General features: G+C 40.2%; 1 protein-coding gene and 1 non-coding gene across 10 annotated transcripts in view; one reads left to right on the top strand and one right to left on the bottom strand.

The window, feature by feature from the left end:
* Positions 1 to 3,384: 3,384 nt before the first annotated feature.
* CCDC150 (coiled-coil domain containing 150) overlaps positions 3,385 to 17,712 on the bottom strand; it is a 98,315-nt gene continuing 83,987 nt past the window's right edge. For 4 of the 9 annotated variants that reach the window (XM_040475732.1, XM_040475728.1, XM_040475736.1 and 1 more), the window contains 6 exons: positions 8,396 to 8,590; positions 7,926 to 7,994; positions 7,670 to 7,831; positions 6,906 to 6,992; positions 4,159 to 4,278; positions 3,385 to 3,771 (listed from right to left, as the gene is read on the bottom strand). In XM_040475732.1, coding sequence (XP_040331666.1) covers positions 3,640 to 3,771; positions 4,159 to 4,278; positions 6,906 to 6,992; positions 7,670 to 7,831; positions 7,926 to 7,994; positions 8,396 to 8,590 — 765 coding nt within the window. In that variant the 3' untranslated portion in view covers positions 3,385 to 3,639. Of the gene's footprint in view, positions 3,772 to 4,158; positions 4,279 to 5,864; positions 6,285 to 6,905; positions 6,993 to 7,669; positions 7,832 to 7,925; positions 7,995 to 8,103; positions 8,174 to 8,395; positions 8,591 to 17,712 lie in introns of those variants that run through there. The other 5 variants (XM_040475731.1, XM_040475737.1, XM_040475729.1 and 2 more) reach the window with 4 other exon arrangements.
* LOC121031164 (small nucleolar RNA SNORD56) lies at positions 10,614 to 10,684 on the top strand. The gene has a single exon (XR_005790589.1). It is a non-coding gene; the product is annotated as a small nucleolar RNA SNORD56 (small nucleolar RNA).

The raw sequence follows: 17,712 nt of genomic DNA, 5'->3' as shown, positions 1-17,712 counted from the left end.
CTGCTATGACATTAGGATATTTATGGTAGTCTCCAGAAATACCTCAAAGAATTGGAGCACCTGGCTGGCTCAGTTGGTACAGCGTGTGACTCTTGGGGTTGTAGATTCGAACCCCATGTTGGGTGCAGAGATTAAAAATAAACTCTTAAAAAAAATTCAAAAAATCACCAAAGACACTTATATGTGGAATCTTAAACAATCAAACTCTTAGAAGCAGGGAGCAGAAAAGTGGTTGGCAATGACTGAAGGGTTGGGGAAATAGAAGTTGTTAAAGGATACTTTCAATTACAGGATGAGTAAGGTTTGAGGATCAAATGTATAATATGATGATTAGAGTTAACACTGTATTATATAATTGATATTTGCTGAGAATAAAAATGAAATGTCCTCATCAAAAATTAAGTATGTGAGGTGACAGATGGAATAATTTCACAATGTGTATCAAATCATTATGATGCTCACCCTCAATAACTTACAGTTTTGTCAACTGTACCTTAATAAAGCTGACCAAAACAAACAGCTATAGTGTCAGAATCCCCAAGGGCAAATGACTCCATAGACAGTTTACCTGGACCAAAGTCACAGTCCAGATGGGTTCTTCCTAGATTTTCACAAATCACTTTTTGTACTCACAAGAAAAGGTTAGGTCATGCTCTATGGGTGTTAACAACACAGCACAATTAATAGAACCATTGCTTATCCCTTAATTCAGGAGCCACAGCTCAGTCTCCTTGCTTTAGAACAACTGCAGTCATCAAAAAATTAAAACATCTTCAGATCTTGTATTGGAATCCCCTTTAAATCCAATGTTCCTACATGTAGTCAGTCTCTACTGCTAAAGGAAACCATCAGTTTTCTACTAGTTAATAATTATGAATTCTTTTCAATTTTTCTATTACCATCCATTGTTTTAATACTCTTTGAACATATAGTTATGGTAACTGTTTTCATGTCCTTGTTTGTCATTTTTTTTAATGTTTATGAGAGAGAGAGAGAGAGAGAGAGAGAGAGAGAGAACGAGGGCAGAGACAGAGGGAGACACAGAATCCGAAGCAGGCTCCAGGCTCTGAGATGTCAGCAGACCCCGACGGAGGGCTGGAACTGATGAACGGTGAGATCATGACCTGAGATGAAGTTGAATGCTCGACAGACTGAGCCACCCGGGCGGCCCACTGTCACATTTAACATCTGTTAATCTGGGTTAAATTTTCCTGCTGCTTTGGATTGGTACCACAAATTGTGATTTTTACCTTGATGGGTGCCATATATTTTTGTATTCCTCTAAATATCCTTAAGCTGTTTTGGAATGCAGTTACTTGGAATAGATCATTTGGGGTCTTCCGTTTCAGATTCACTGGGTAGGACTAGAGCAGTGTTTGCTGTAGGGCTACCTATTCTCTACTTCTGAGACAAGTATTCTTCAGTGTTCTCCACCCAATGCCCTGCAAATCATGATGTTTCTCATGCTGGCTGATGGAAGCTGGTATTTTGTGTGTGTGTGTGTGTGTGTGTGTGTGTGTGTTGGCCACTGTTAACTTAAACCCTTTTGGATGATTCTTTCTCCATCTTGAGGTGGTTTCCTCACATGCATGTGCTCAGCTAATACTCAAGAGGGCTTTCGGGACATCTCTGAAATTCTCCCTCTGTAGCACTCTCCTCTCCTGTATTTGGTCCTGGAACTCTAGCAGTCCTGGTCTCCCTGGACTCTGGCTCCTTAACTCAGGACCAGGTGCATGAACTGTCTGAAGGCTAGAAGGCGGGGTGATGGTAGTAGGGTGCACCTCATTTGTTCCCTTTCTCTCAGGGAGTACTGTTCTTTGTTGCACAATGTCTGGTGTCTTAAAAACCATTGGTTGATATTTTGTCTGTGTTTTGGTAGCTTCAGATGAAAGTACAGGCCCACAATAGAACCTAGTATACAGTAGACCATTATAAAAGTACTATAGAAACACTTCAGCAAATTCATCACTCTAAACAGGCTGTTCTAAATATAGGTTTTACTAGAAATGATCACCAATCTAATGCTATAATTCACTTCTCCCAAGCTAAGGTTTAGTATAGCCAACCTAAAAAAATGACATAAGGTTACACTGACTTTATCAATAATGATACTCTTTGAGAACAAAACACAAGTGGAGAAAAATGTCCTTGCTCTGGATGAAGAAGATAAACATATTCTTGGCCAGTAACGGTCATGTCATGACAACACTCAAGAACGGTGTATTTACAACCCAATAAGGTTGATTATCTCTCCACAGTAATTGGGATCTTTTGTCCTATGAGGAATTCAGGACAAAGGAACTGTTCTGTGGGGTTCTTGCTTAGACTATTTCAAGATTGACTCTCTGGTACCTTAAAATAACTTTATCTTCTTACGAAGAGTCTAAAGGGATAAATTCTGTAGGAGTTAGATAACTTGGGGAGGCTTTTCCCAGACTGCCAATCAGTGAACCCTCACCTCTGGAAGTCAGACACACAGAAATAGATGCATTCCAACAGGTGCCCCCTGAATGCCAATTACCAACCTTACCCACATAACTACACTTCTACAGATGGTACCAACCCTCAAGGTCTCTGAAAATCTTGCGATTCTTGAACTTCGTGTTTCCCCCAAACGTTATATAAGATCAGCAGTCTGCTCCGATCAGGGAGGACTCTGCCTGACCAACAGAGCTCTCCCTCAATTATTACGGCTTAGTTTAAGCTACAAATTCAGCTTTGTCTTTTTTATATAAGAAGAATGGTAGGCTCTTCAACCTCTGAGAGTCTTATTAATGATACTCCCTCCAATTCACAATGCTCACTCAATTTAGGTCCTGATAGTATCATCAGTAGCTACCATTACTTGAACATGAATAAAGCCAGGTGCTATGGTAGCTGTTTATGTTCATTAAGTCTGGATTACCTACTCTACCGCTCCCTATCTAAAATAAAAAGTATACATATATATAAAGCTGAATTTATTGCTTACTATAGTAAGGAAGAGCAACATGGGCCAGGCATAGTCCTGGAGCAGAGCAGTCTGTTGTATACAATAATTTGATTTGTAAACATCTGAGGAAGTTATAAATACAATCTCTGAGATATCTAATATAAGAATAGATAAACAATTTAAAAAAATAAAGAAAAGAGATCTAATCCTACTAAAGATGTGCTGGTAATTACCCAGCATAAAAGGGTATTTTTTTTTTTTTTTTTATGTGGAAAAGTTTTTACCATTTTCCAGGTGATCCCATTTTCAAGGATTATCTACTGGGTGTTAGACTAGGGGATTTTATCGAAACAAAATATCCTATCATTTAGTGGCTGTACATCTAGTACCTCACTAAATGCTTTTTGATAAAATGTACTTAGAAAAATAGACAAGTATCATACAACAGTAACTTCTATCATACAACAAATTCATATAAATTTATTGGGTGGAAAATGGGGAAAGAGACAAAAAAGATGGGGTGGTTCTGTACTGATATCAGCAAGTTCCTGAAAGAATAAACTCAAGTCCAAAAATCTTCAGCCCACATCAAAGACTTGATGTTCTGATGACTGTGGAAAAGGCCAGTCCTGATTGCTGGGCTCTGGAAATCATGGTGGTGTAGCTATCGATGAAGAAGTGCCTCTGTCAAGGGCATCAATCTCTCTCTAGTTCAGAATGACATTTCTTGGCCGTAAGTCTAAGACGCTGTTTATTCTCCCACCGATGTAGAGCAGACTGGCTGGATGCCACGTCGTGCTTGTTACCTTGGTCCTGCTGGAAAGAAAACAGACCTGACACTGCAAAACTAACTGCACAGCTGAGGCCCTGTTTTGTCTTTATGAATATAATTTATTCATCAAGGTGAGTGGTTCTAATCTAGACAGGTTGGGAAATGTAGAACTTTTAAGAAAGAAATTTAATTCATTTGTTTTCTTTGCAGTTTAAAGAAATCTACAGATTAGGGGGGAGAGTAGCTGGATGAAGAGAGAACTTCTGTAATTAGAAATTTGAAGAGGGGCACCTGGGTGGCTCAGTCGGTTAAGTGTCCGACTTGATTTCGGCTCAGGTCATGATCTCACGGTTTGTGAGTATGAGCCCTGAAGTGGGCTCCATGCTGAAGAAAAAGAAATCTGAGAAGGAACAAATCCAAAATTGCTTACAACAGCCATGTCCAAATACCCTACCTCTTCCATCCACCCGTCTTCTCGGGGAAGCCTCTGCAACCGGTTTCTCGTCAGCTCAAGCTGCAGGCCATCGAACCTGCACTTAAACCAGCGATGAGCTTCTTCCAGGTTAGCTGTTATCTGGACATACAAGCGTTATCATTAAACATTACAACAAAGAAACAGTTTTTTGTGTATTGATTCAAGAGACTTTTTACCTAGATGTTAAAAGACCCAAATTCTGAATGCAAGGTCCTTGTAACCTATTTGCATAATATCCATTCTACAGATGAGAGAGATTTCTGAATGCAGAGCTGAGGGAAGCCTGAAAGCCTGTTGCTTTTTCATGCATTTGTTCCTATTTCTTGGGCGTGACCTAAGGTAAGAGAACCCCGGGGAAAAATCAGAATGACGGGGTAAGATAGCGCTGCAAGTGAACGTGGTAGTGCAAACCATGGTTGGGACTTGTGAGTTCTGTCCTCCAAGACTAAATACTTCTCCAAAGTCCCTACACTAGATTTTTCTGTTGTGCTTTATGAAAGTAAACTGAATTAGTAAAAGACGGAACCAGCTTAGCGTAAGTTGTATCCTCTTTATTTCCTTTATCATCAAAATATTTTAGACTTCAGCTCCTAAGCACAAACTTCCAAATCGCCTTTGTCAGATTGACTTAAATGGTCCCTCTAGTCGTCTGCCTTTGAAGATGATCTGGACTCCGTATTCATTTAATTGACAAATATCTACTGTGTGCCTGGCACTTTTATGTGTGTTTGGGATACTATGGTATTTTAAGGTAGGGCCAACAGGCTTTTCTGTGGTATAATGGTTGCTTCAAAACAGCTCCAGAACATATCCTCTAGAATAAAAAGCAAAATGACTGTTTTCTTCCCTTTGATTATTTGTTTCATGGACAGCATTTTCGTTTTTTTGTTGTTGTTGTTTGTTTGTTTTTTAAATTTTTTTTTTCAACGTTTATTTATTTTTGGGACAGAGAGAGACAGAGCATGAACGGGGGAGGGGCAGAGAGAGAGGGAGACACAGAATCGGAAACAGGCTCCAGGCTCTGAGCCGTCAGCCCAGAGCCTGATGCGGGGCTCGAACTCACGGACCGCGAGATCGTGACCTGGCTGAAGTCGGACGCTTAACAGACTGCGCCACCCAGGCGCCCCAGCATTTTCGTTTTTTGATTCTCAAGTCTTGAGAGGTATTTCTGTCTTGCCTGGGAGAAGGCAAGATCTAGGAGAGCAGGGATTTCGTCGGGCTTGTTTCACCCTGTGTCTCCATCACCTAGGACAGTGCCCAACATATGACAGGTCCACACTAAATACGTGCAACTATGTATTTGTCCTAGCCCGGCCAGTTCACAGTGTGGGCACAAAATAGTGAGGTAAAAAAAACAGAGCTCCCCTGGCATTTAACTTTTAGAAAGTTACAAAGTTCAAATATTTTCCAGGTCTGTTTGTATACCCTAATGCCAGTGATACTCACACCCTGCCCCCCACCAAAGGCAGTGTCCAGCACTCTTTACCAGGAGTGGAGGGAAAGAGGCTTGAAATGGCCCTGTACATCCATCCTATCTCCTCTTGTTTGGTAAATGAGAAGGGAGGCACCGTTTACTGAAACTTACTCTGAGCCATCTAACAGAACAACGGAAAGGTAAGTCTCAATACCCTGACTTTTCTAGATGGGGTAACTGATGAGTTAAAGGAAGTAAATGTAAATTCCTTAATGGCACTGTGTCACAGTGTGACAAACTCATGTGACAGTGTTCAAACTCTGTGTGTCTGAGTCCATATTCCCTTTAATATCCCACTATGACAGTCATGTTGTCTTGTAATTTAGTGGCTGTAAAAGGCACACACATCATGACCAACTGACAAAAACATCACTGTGATACCTTAGAAGCTGTTTTCCTTATCTGGAAAATGAGGAATGGTTGTGGCAGACCATGATTTCAAAGACCCTTTCCAGCTCTAAAAAAATGTATAATTTTAAATACCTTCAAACAGGCCAATTTAAGATTAGAGAAAGGAAAATCACAAAGTAAGAGGGCCTACTCAGGGGACCTGACAGGCTCAGTCTGAAGAGTATATGATTCTCAATCTCAGGGACATGAGTTTGAGCCCCACGTTGCATGTAGAAATTACCTAAATTAAAAAAAAAAAAAAAAACTTAAAAAAATAAGGCCTACTTAACTTTTTTATTGACTGAACAAAAGAGCTTCCACTTTTATTAGTGATGTTGAGTAATAATGCATTAAAATCTACACACATGCTGGTCTTCCCTTATTTTTTTTTTAAATTTTTTTTTTTCAACGTTTATTTATTTTTGGGACAGAGACAGAGCATCAACAGGGGAGGGGCAGAGAGAGAGGGAGACACAGAATCGGAAACAGGCTCCAGGCTCTGAGCCATCAGCCCACAGCCCGACGTGGGGCTCGAACTCACGGATCGCGAGATCGTGACCTGGCTGAAGTCGGACGCTTAACCGACTGCGCCACCCAGGCACCCCTGGTCTTCCCTTCTTATATTAAGTGGTAAAGACTTGGACTTAATCAGTATTTTGGCATTCTGTTATCTTTTATCAGGACACAGTCTCAACCTAAAAATCATTCTTCATAATGGAGATGATACTTCGTAAGTCATAATGGTTCTTGCCTGTTACGCTCCCAACTATGTTAACGAGGCATTTTACTCTGACTTGAGTGTTTCAAAATTGTTGTGTGTGAGGAAACTTGTTAAGTCTTTATGTCCCTAGGTCTGGCTTACCTGTTCTGATTCCACACTGGCTTCTTTGAGTTTATGCTCTGTTGCCTCTTTGCATTTCTTTAGGTGTCTGATGGTTTCTTCCAATTCCTGAAAATGTGATACAAAGATTTTTACAAATTCCCACAGTCCCATATGGAACAAAGAGCTTCCATATTGTTATAAATGGGCAATCAAATTATGAAAGCATGATGGAGTACACTTTCTAACTTCAGGTGCCACCAAAATATAAGATGAAAAGTGTTAGTAGTATCCACAGATGTATATGATCATAGATTTTGATTTATGGATTCTCCTGAAGAAAAAGTGATTAATAGCTCTTTCCAGAACTGAAGGAATACTTTTTCATTGGAGACAATTTCTGCTAGAAAGCAAGGGCTTAATGATATCTTGAAGTCCTTTTGCAGTGATAAAATGTTATGCTTTTCCAGAGGCTGGGAAGAGCTAAAAATGCTGTCACAGCAACAGGTGTATCTAAGCTTCAGGGAAGAAGCAAGGGGTGTAAAGTGCCTGAAAGACTATGAAATTCAGTTCAGAAGTCTTATTTAATAACCAGTATTTTGCATATGTGAGCTGTAGCTGTTAATAATGAATATCTTATTAAGTTGAAAATTGAGAACATGGGCCACATTCAAAGCTATAGGCTTCTTCCTACTTGTAGACTTATGTTTCTTCTACAGAATCTAGAAAATGTAGATGCTCTGATGGTGGGTTTCGGTACGTGTCACTTGCTGATAATCTGAGATGAACCTGAGGGAACTTTTTACCTGGCACCGGTTCTCCAGTTCCTGCCTTACTTTCCGCTCTGCCTCCAGGCGCAGCTCTTGCTGTTTATTCCGTGCTGAGGTCTCGTACTGGCTCTTGGCCAACAGCTGCATCTCTTTCTGTAGGTTAGTCATTTCAGATACAAATTTCTGGATACTCAGTGACTGGGAGGGCACAAAGAGGGAAGCAGTTGGTGAACCTGTCCAAGTGTGAGATTTTAGGTGAATAGTAAACATAGAGTTTGTGGAAATCATCTACCTGTTCATAATTTTTTTTCTGATACTGATCCTTAATTAGCTCCATTTGCCTCAATTCTGTTTCTATTTGCTGAAAGTAAATGTGGAAATAACATAGAAAGATGATCAGTGGAGAATCCCATATGAGACCCACAGTTACCAGCCCCTGCTGGGCTCTCCTTCCCGTCTGGCCCACTGACCCTGAAAGAGCAAAATCCTGTACGATCACTGTGGGAGAGGCAGATGGGGGGCCAGAAGGTGACATGGCAGCTGAAGAGAAATCAAACATTGACACAGCAGTGTCTCTCTCTGCTGGAGAAAGACAGTCTGTCCATCCCCCTGCAATCTGCCCACTTCCCAGGTGTAGCTGTAATTCCCGGAGCACACATGCTGCTGTTAGTACTCTGGAACTATCTTCGCCAGACCCCACAGCCTGCATGGATCCTCATCAGATAACAGGGAGTAAGGGAGACTTAGCATTTTTCATACAACCTTCATCCTCTCTACATTCTGAGTATTATTCGCCTTAGTCGACAAGTGGAGCTTAATTTGGGCCTTTTGATTCTTTATTTTCTCCTTGCTAGTGTTCAGGATCTTCTCCAGCTCTGTGAGTTTCTGCCGCAGCTCTCGGTTGGTCCGGGTTACTTCCACTGATCTGAAGTTGGCTTCGTCAAGGGCTTTCTTCAGCTGTGGAACACAAAGGGAAAATTCAATCATTTTTACCTTTCATTAAGAGAAGCTTGTAAGTAGGTCTGTCCCCATACTTAGTTCCTTCTCTTTGGAACTTTCTTTTAACAAGAAGGGAAAGTGAGGCAATAATAATGATGTTTGATTAAGAAGACCTGTGGAGCAACACTCTAAGTGGTTTTCATCTTTTGTTTTCATAACTATTAACACTAAAGAACACAATGTATATAATGTTCGTCATTCTCTTTTCAAGAGCACGACCTTGGAGTCCAACCCCAGTTCAAATCCCAGCTTTAGCACTTACTAGCCAAGTAATTTTGGATAACCGACTTCCCTAAGCCTCAGGTTCATCATTGGCAAAGTATGCACATAACCTATTTCACAGGGTTCCTAGTAAAATAAGACAAAGTAGAGAAAGAAAGCAGAGCCTGGCATATGGTAATTTCTCAGTGATCATTAAACTTTTCTTTCCTGTCACTTGTGACCTCATGTCTGGGCAACTGAAAATTATATGGTAATTTCTATAAATACTTGCCAGTTACTACCACTGCATGTATTTTTAGAATACTGCTTTTAGTTTTTAAAGATTTTAATAAAACTGTCTAGTGGAAAAACAGCATAGTGCTTACTGTTAAAAACCAGACAACAATTTCAAATGGAGTCCCTTATGCTCAGTCCCAAACTGAGACTGAATTAAGGTTTCGGCTTTCCCAGAAATGAACTCTTAAACAAGTCCATCAGGAATTACCTGATCAGCAGTAGTTTGGTAATCTGCCTGATCCTGTCATCCCCTAAAAGGAAAGAGACTGCAATAACCAACTCAAGTTTTTGTCTCGTAGAACTTGTTCTTGCTCCCTTTTGCTATAAAAAGGCTTTCATTTTGTACACCTCCTTAGAGCTCTTGATCTGCTAGACTGGATGATGCCCAATTCGAACAAATTTGCGTTCTAATAAACTCTTAAAAGATAAACTGAGGCATATTAAAACTTTTCTGATTCCAGAACTGTTAAACTGAAGGACAGCACTGGTCCCCAGGAGCAGTGAGCTGCCTGGTGTAAGTGCCCACTGAGCTCCCCGCTCCATCACGGCCTTGGAGGCCACAGGTTACATCTCTCTTGGATCCTGGCTCTGCAGCTTTCGAGTTAGCAGCTTTCAGACTTTAAGCCTTCCATTTTCTGGACTGGGTCGCTCCAGTGTGAGGTCTCAGGTGAATAAAACTTTTAAGGCTGAACAGATATTGTTGAATTACAATGGCTATAGTGGAGAACTTTTAACCTAAATATGCTTATCCATGTACGAGGTGCTCTAGAGAAGGTGCTCTAGAAAAGCAAAGCCAAGCACTCATAAAGGGAAAAGAAAAATTATTTTCCTTTCTCTGTGGTTTCTGGGGACTAGAATGAGATATGCTGGAACACGAGCCTCCAGATGGGATCTGGGACAACTAGCAGAAGCTAACAAAGAGTGAGAATTCTCAGCAAAGTCAGCTTTCTCAGATGTCTGTGATGTCTGGCTGAGAGAAGAAAGTAAAAAAATTCACACTGTCCTTTCCTTTCCAAATTCAGATTGATAGGCAAAAAACAGCTGTAAGAATTAATCTTTGAATTGTATCTTGTGAATCTGCTTTTGGGTACCCACTGGTTGTTGATCCTTTCTCACCCAGGGACAGCTACTGCCTTCTTGTTTATCTTGCTTTATGTCCTGAGAACCTGGCGAGGCAACCATCGGGTCAGAGGCTGGATAGAAATAGGGGTGCCATCCCATTCATGGCTAGGGACCTACTGACCCCCAACACAATTCTCTTTCTTTTGGTTACTTTGGGAGTGGCTCTGATCTTGGGAGGGTAGTATCTTTTGTGCTCTTTGGGGATCTCTCTTATATTCAAGGGTTTAATACTGCTAGCAATATTTACTGTTTGTCCTGGCTGAAACTTGGCAAGATATCTGAAAGAATTTAAAGGAGTTCTATGGTCAGAAGATGGCCATATCCAGAGCCTGACAGACTTTTAAAAATTCCTTTCTCCTCTCTGCAATGATGACACTATTACTGGTCAACAGCAGTTCACCTCCTGCTTGTTGATCCTTTGGGTCTGAGTGAAAATGAGGGGAAAAAAAAAAGTCTTCTCCCCTGAGCTAAGATGAAACTATGTACCCAGAGAGAAAGAGAAACATTGTAAAGCCTCTGGGGAAGGATTTACTAGACATTCCAGACACACAGTTCTGAATCTAGAACCTAAGAATCTTTTGACTTCCACCTTAGTTGAAGATCTTCTCCCTGGTGTAAAGAAGCAAATAAAGATAATGTAGTTGGGTGAGTGGGCCAGCCCACGAATTAAAGGTTGCAACCCAATTCTTTGAGAAATTAAAAACTGTACTTGTCTTATAAATCAAGTGTACAAGAACAGAAATTCAGCTCTAAAAACAATTCAAAGCCCTCTTGTTCTTTTTACTGATCCCCAAACCTCTCTATTCATCTAATGTTTGCAGATAGTGTAAAAGATCTGGACTTAGAATACAAGTTCCACCAAGGGGACTTTTGTTCCCTTTTTCTGTGCCTTTTGAGATAAAAGTGTTCTACTTGGTCTTCTCCATGAACGAAGACCATTCGTACGAGTGGGGGGTAGGGAGAAAAGATATTTGGAAAACTAGGCCCATGAAAATCTTGTCACCTTTAAAAATATTAGTTAAAAGCTTTAGCCATCTGAACAAATAACCTTAATTTTATTCCATTTGCCAAGAACACAATTTGGATCTAACTGTTCTTTTATCAACTAGTGAGTTTTGTATTGTACCTGTCTCAAGACTAAAATTATAAAATGAAACCTGTAAGACCTGTTTGTATGTCTTTTATACATATTAGAGACTTTTTTCCTACCTTTGAATGGTATTGCCAAAATGACTTTGTAAAGAGCTCTATTTGATTGGTTTAAAGACAAACAAGTATTTATACGTATTCAGTGTTCTGTAAGAAATAGAAAATCTAACCCATATGATTTTCAAGTTCACATGATCTAGGATAATCATCAACAAATCAAACAATGAACTTAAGCTACCTTTTTCCTTAATTTTTTTTTTTTTTTTTTTTTTTTTTTTTTTTTGTGAGAGAGAGTGCATGAGCAGGGGAGGGGCAGAGAGAGAAGGGGACAAAGGATCTGAAGCAGGCTCTGTGCTGACAGCAGACAGCACAATGCGGGGCTTGAACTCACCAACTGTGAGATTAAGACCTAAACTGAAGTTGGATGCTTAATCGACTAAACCACCCAGGTGCCCCTGAAGCTACCTTTTAATTAAAACATCCATGTCTTAAGAATTATCAACATTAGCTGTAATACTTCCATTTTACCCAGGTTTACTAAAAGTCAAAGAAGCTTATCTATGTCTGTCACAGAATTTGTCGGCAAGAAAGACAATTTAAGATCATGGTTAGATGATTTCATGTCTCATAAAATTTTCATGAGTAATCTAAATGTAATTGTTAAATGGAGGATAAGTTTCCAAAATCTTTTTGAAAACTTTTTTTTTTTCCCAACATTTATTTATTTTTGGGACAGAGAGAGACAGAGCATGAACGGGGGAGGGGCAGAGAGAGAGGGAGACACAGAGCTGGAAACAGGCTCCAGGCTCTGAGCCATCAGCCCAGAGCCCGATGCGGGGCTCGAACTCACGGACCGCGAGATCGTGACCTGGCTGAAGTCGGACGCTTAACCGACTGCGCCACCCAGGCGCCCCTGAAAACTTTTAAATCACACTAAAATAAATGAAATGATGGGTACTCACTGAATATCTAAATCAATTCCAAGTAAGATAAAATACCAAAACATAACTAAACACAGGTTTATCCACTTTTGGCTTTCTTTCACAGAGGAACTAAAGGTATTTGGGTCTGTTAGTAAAGCTGTTTTGTGCTACATTAGAAGTTTACTATGAAGAAGAATAGACTTCTAGAAAATAATGGATTTACAGACTGGCCAACCCACAGAATGTTAGTGTAACACACTCCACAACTGCTTACTTCCTAGGTTTTACTAGATATGAGGATTGTAAGGGTTAAGAATTCTAATCAATATACGGAATTATAATTACTTTGAAATAACAAGGGTGAAAGGAAACAACTGTGTATGAAAAGTAGTAAGTAAATGATGGACTGTTCTAGAATGAGAAAGAGGAAAAGACACAAAACAAAATCTGAATGGATAAAAGAAAAAATTGAAGATTTGTGGAAAAGGAATCGTAAGAAAGGAATTTTCTGTGGGATCAAGGTGGCTAAGTTAGAATTGGTTTATTCAAGTTTCTAAGGAATGAATTTGGTGCAAAATTAGAATTTGTTTTTTTTCTTCATTGTAAGGACAAAGTTTCCTTGGACTATTGGTCTGTTCTTGATAAGATTTTATGAAAGTGTTTTTTTAACCTTTTGGGTAATCTACCTGAAAGATAAAGATTTTGCAACTGAGCACAATAATTTACCGTGCTTCACATGGTCTTTTATTAAGTCTGTGATTACTTAAGAAAACCTAGTCTTGTCAATGTTAAGAGCTAAGTTTTGTTCACAACCATGTAACCTTCTGTATTTGCCTTTAAAATTTTCCATTATCAGTTTAACTAATACTTCGTAATAATTTGTGATCTTATTTAGTCACATGTTCAAATGTTTTGACAACTTCCCCAAATCAAATTCTAAATGGGGTCTTTCTGATCTCAAAGCAACTTGCAGATTTCCCAGATAGTCCTTGGAAAATCTCAAAGGATTTGTGTCTCACCTTGTAAGAGAGAAATGTTAAACTAATCAGGCTTATTTGGTATGCTAAATTACATGGGAAGCATTGTCAAGTGATGATAAACCTTACATAATATTCGTACAATGTGTGTTATTAATATGTGTTCTAGAAAACACAGGAAATTCCTAAAAATCTGATATGTCCTTTTGAGTCATAATTTCAGTTTTTATCTTCAAATGTTGTATATCATGGATATAACCAAATTTCCTCGTCAATTCTATTATAATGAACTCTCATCAGATCTTTAAACATGAGCATATTAAGGTTTTTTTTTTTTATCATTTATAGACAGCTATTGTTATACTCTGATACTTTTGCAAAAGGGAGATTTCTGGGAAGGAGCCTACTAGGTACTCTTGACCACTGACATCCCTGCCGTAGTAGGTATCAGTAGATATCAGTAGGTATCAAACCTTGGGTGCATATTTCACAACTGAAGAAGGCCCAGCTGACATGTGGTCCTATGTAAAGACATTGCAGAGGCCTCAAAATCAAACTGACAAGTAGCCGACATTGAGGTAGACTGCTTCCTCCCAAGACGTCAGATCAAAAATTATTTGTTTCTTTCTATTCTTGTTGCTCTGACAATCATTATCCTAATTCTTATATCCTGAAGGTCTTTATGATTGTTTTGCCCATGTTTTGCCTTGCTCTGGCCTGCAAAGATGATGCCATTGCAAAGGGGGTAATGTAACCTCCAAACAACTGGTGGATTTGCCATGATGCTGGTAATTCTATAGCTCTGCCCATCACACATTTCTCCATGACTTCCAATGCTTGTTTCTCTGTACCAAACTGCTCCCTCTCCATTGTATCATACTCCCTACTCCTAGGGGTCAATTTCTCTGCCTCTGGCTAAAAACTCCAAACCAGGGGAATCTTGTATCCAAGCTCTGTATAAAGAAACGGACATAGGCAAGGGCACAGTCTGTGGTCTACAGACTCGTAAATTTTACTGGCTTTCATGGCTGTCGCCTTTCTAATCCTGAGCCATGGACTGAAATCAGGACTTACAGGAGGCGCTCATGATCCAAATTCACTTCCTTTGGCAGATCCCTACTGTCTTGGCTAGGAGTAAGTACAAATGGGAATGCCATCAGAAACCTCTCCTTAACTCTTGAAGGTACTGCGGAATCTGTTACTGATAAAGTAACAGCTGCCCAACAAAAACCACTAGACTGTCTGAAGTTGTTCTGGATAACAGGACAGCACTATCAGCTTTTAGTTGAACACAGAGGTGTTTGTTCTGTGTACAACACCACATGCTGTACTCAGACGGACACTTCTGGGGAGGCTGGGACTCGGCTATGTAAGATCACTGAACAAGCTAAGCTAGTTGGCTTGAGAAAGGGACTCCTTCAACAGAATCCTTCACTTATTTGACTGTTTGATTGATTTGGGTCTTGGGGACCAAGGCTCCAAAGGACACTCTAGATGTTGGGAATTATCATGCTGATAATAAACTCAGTGGTCTCCCTAAGTGTGCTGTATTCTCTCAAAACCTTGAAACACATGTTCACAGTTGCTAACCACCAAGCAAATGATCTAAGACTAGAACGTCAGAACAGAAATGAAGAGAATGACTGACTTAAAAAATGTGAATCTAAAATGTCATGGTCTGTGAATGCCACGAAGAATACCAACAAAAAGCATGACCTATGAATACCACACAGAAATTCAGCAAAAAAACTTCAAGAACTCCCGAGTAGTAGCTGGGAGTAGATAATGCCTTAAAATTTAATGACCTCTCTCCGGCTGAGAGTCTGATCAAAAGGGGGAATTGTCAGGGTGCCTGAGTCGGTTAAGTGTCCTTTGTTTTGGGTCAGGTCATGATCTCACGGTTCGTGAGATTGAGCTTCACATCGGGCTCTACGCTGACAGTACAGAGCCTGCTTGCGATTCTCTCCCTTTCTCTCAAAATAAATAAATAAACTTTAAAAAGGGGAGGGGAAATTGTTAAAAAACAAAAACAAAAACAAAAACAAAAAAAACAGGCCCAAAATGGAGTCAGCTCTCTGTCACCAAACTGAGACTTAATGCTTCAGTGATTCCAGAAATGGACTCTTAAACTAGTCCATCAGGAATTGTTTGATCAGTACCAGTTAGGCCATCTGCCTGTATAAGACCTGCCATCCCCTAGAGGAAAGTACTTTGCAGTAACCAACCTGCTTTTATACCTAATGTAAGTTGTTCCTGCTCCCTTCCATGAATGAAAGCCTCTCATTTTGTACAGCTCCTTGAAGCTCCTTTTTATCTGCTAGATTGGACACTACCTGATTCGAATTGAGTTTTGCTCAAACTCTTAAAATGTTTAATATGCCTCAGTTTATCTTTTTTTTTCAACGTTTATTTATTTTTGGGACAGAGAGAGACAGAGCATGAAGGGGGGAGGGGCAGAGAGAGAGGGAGTCACAGAATCGGAAGCAGGCTCCAGGCTCTGAGCCATCAGCCCAGAGCCTGATGCGGGGCTCGAACTCACGGACCACGAGATCGTGACCTGGCTGAAGTCGGATGCTTAACAGACTGCGCCACCCAGGCGCCCCTCAGTTTATCTTTTAACATTACTTAAATCATTTTACAGAGCTCCCTTCCTCCTCCAGTGCCCTTAGTGCTGCTTGATTTTTAGGAAAAGGTGGCAGCAGAGAAGGGAGAAGAACATAGTATTCTGAATGGGTGATAGTGTTTAACGTGCAAAGTTGTTTGTATCTTTTCTTTCTACACTAACTCATTGTTTCTGATACTAACTTCATGACACAGTGCTGGTCTTTTATTACTACTCAACTAACTTCTTGTTAGCTATTCTGCCATTATTTTAATCATAGCTTTGTCAAAACTGGGTAAGCCCTAACAACTATCACTTACTTTGTATTTAATATGTTTGGGCACTGTGACAATGACTTTACATATATTTTCCAACTTAAAAACAAAAAGTAGTTATGATGATTTCCATTTTATGACTGAGGAAATAGACTCAGGAATTATTGCAGACAGTAAATGTACACATTGTTAGTAAGAGGCAGAACTGGGACTCTTAAGTGGTATGCCTTGAGCCTACCCCTGATATCACACACTCACTCTGCCCTTGGTCTCCTCACAAGGTCACAATCTCCAGTGATCCTTGTTAAAAGGATCTACATTTTATAGGTATTCTGACAACTATCTCTGATTAAAGGTGCCTTTAATTTCAGGGCACATTTTTGTTTCCCACAGAATTTTGTTTCTAACCTTTAAAACACTTTTTAAAAAAAATACTCATTTTTTGAGAGAGAGATGGAGACAGAATGTGAGCAGGGGAGGGGCAGAAAGAGGAGACACAGAATCTGAAGCAAGCTCCAGGCTCTGAGCTCTCAGCACAGAGCCTGACGCGGGGTTTGAACCCACAAACTGTGAGATTATGACCTGAACTAAAGTTGGATGCTTAACCAACTGAGCCACCCAGGCGCCCCTCTTTCTAACTTTTTAATATTTACATAGTGTTTTGTAATTTGCAATTCTTCCCTCCCCTTTGTTGATGATACAACATTTAGTGTCTGTTTAATGATTTTTCTATTAAAATTGCCTTTCGATTTGTTTTCTATTTTCACCTGAGCCATGTTGCTTGGCCCTAGTCTTCTAAAGCCCAAAATAACTGTTCTGGTTTCGAGTCTTCCTATCTCCTGTTTCTCCTTCATTCTTGCCTATTCTCCACTACCACCAGACTAACCTTCCTAAAATTGTGCTTACAGTGCATTATCCCTTTCTCAGAAACTCACGGGGCTCCACTTTGACTGGAAAGTTCACCTCTACCATTCTGACAGTCAAGGTCAGCTGGTACCATCTCAGCTGACCACTCTTTCTTAGACACTTCCCAAAGTCTGCTCTGATCAGGAGAGAAATCCTATTCATTTGGTCACACATCCTGTTCATTTCTCTAAGCTTTGGTCATCCCCTTATACTGGGTGTCCCAGCCCTGCTGGTTCTGTCTCAATTGTGTACTTTCATTTCTCTTCGTCTATCCCCAACTTTCCCTTGCTTTGAATTCCTTCAAGATTGTACCTAGCCTCTAGTTACTCAACAGAAGTCCTCAGCTGTTTACACTATTTGTCTCCTTTTGTAAAGAGGAGATCATAATGAAATAAAGGTCATGTAGCACGCACCAGAGCATGGACCATACATGCCTCTCAGGAGAAGGTAGATGAGTGATGGATGCTGGTGAAGCGAACTGAGGGGACAGATGATTGGATGTCTCCCAATGGCCACTTCCTTCCTCTAGCCCTCAGTTATCACTGTCCAATGCAAAAGCTGTCATTGAGACATTGCTTCGCTGGGCAGAGAACTGTCTATCAGAAACTTTCTGTGTTTCGATTTACAA

Source organism: Herpailurus yagouaroundi, unplaced genomic scaffold (assembly GCF_014898765.1).
Source record: "Herpailurus yagouaroundi ecotype Mexico unplaced genomic scaffold, PumYag 140, whole genome shotgun sequence".
Classification (NCBI taxonomy): domain Eukaryota; kingdom Metazoa; phylum Chordata; class Mammalia; order Carnivora; family Felidae; genus Herpailurus; species Herpailurus yagouaroundi.
This window is presented reverse-complemented; position numbering and strand designations above follow the sequence as displayed.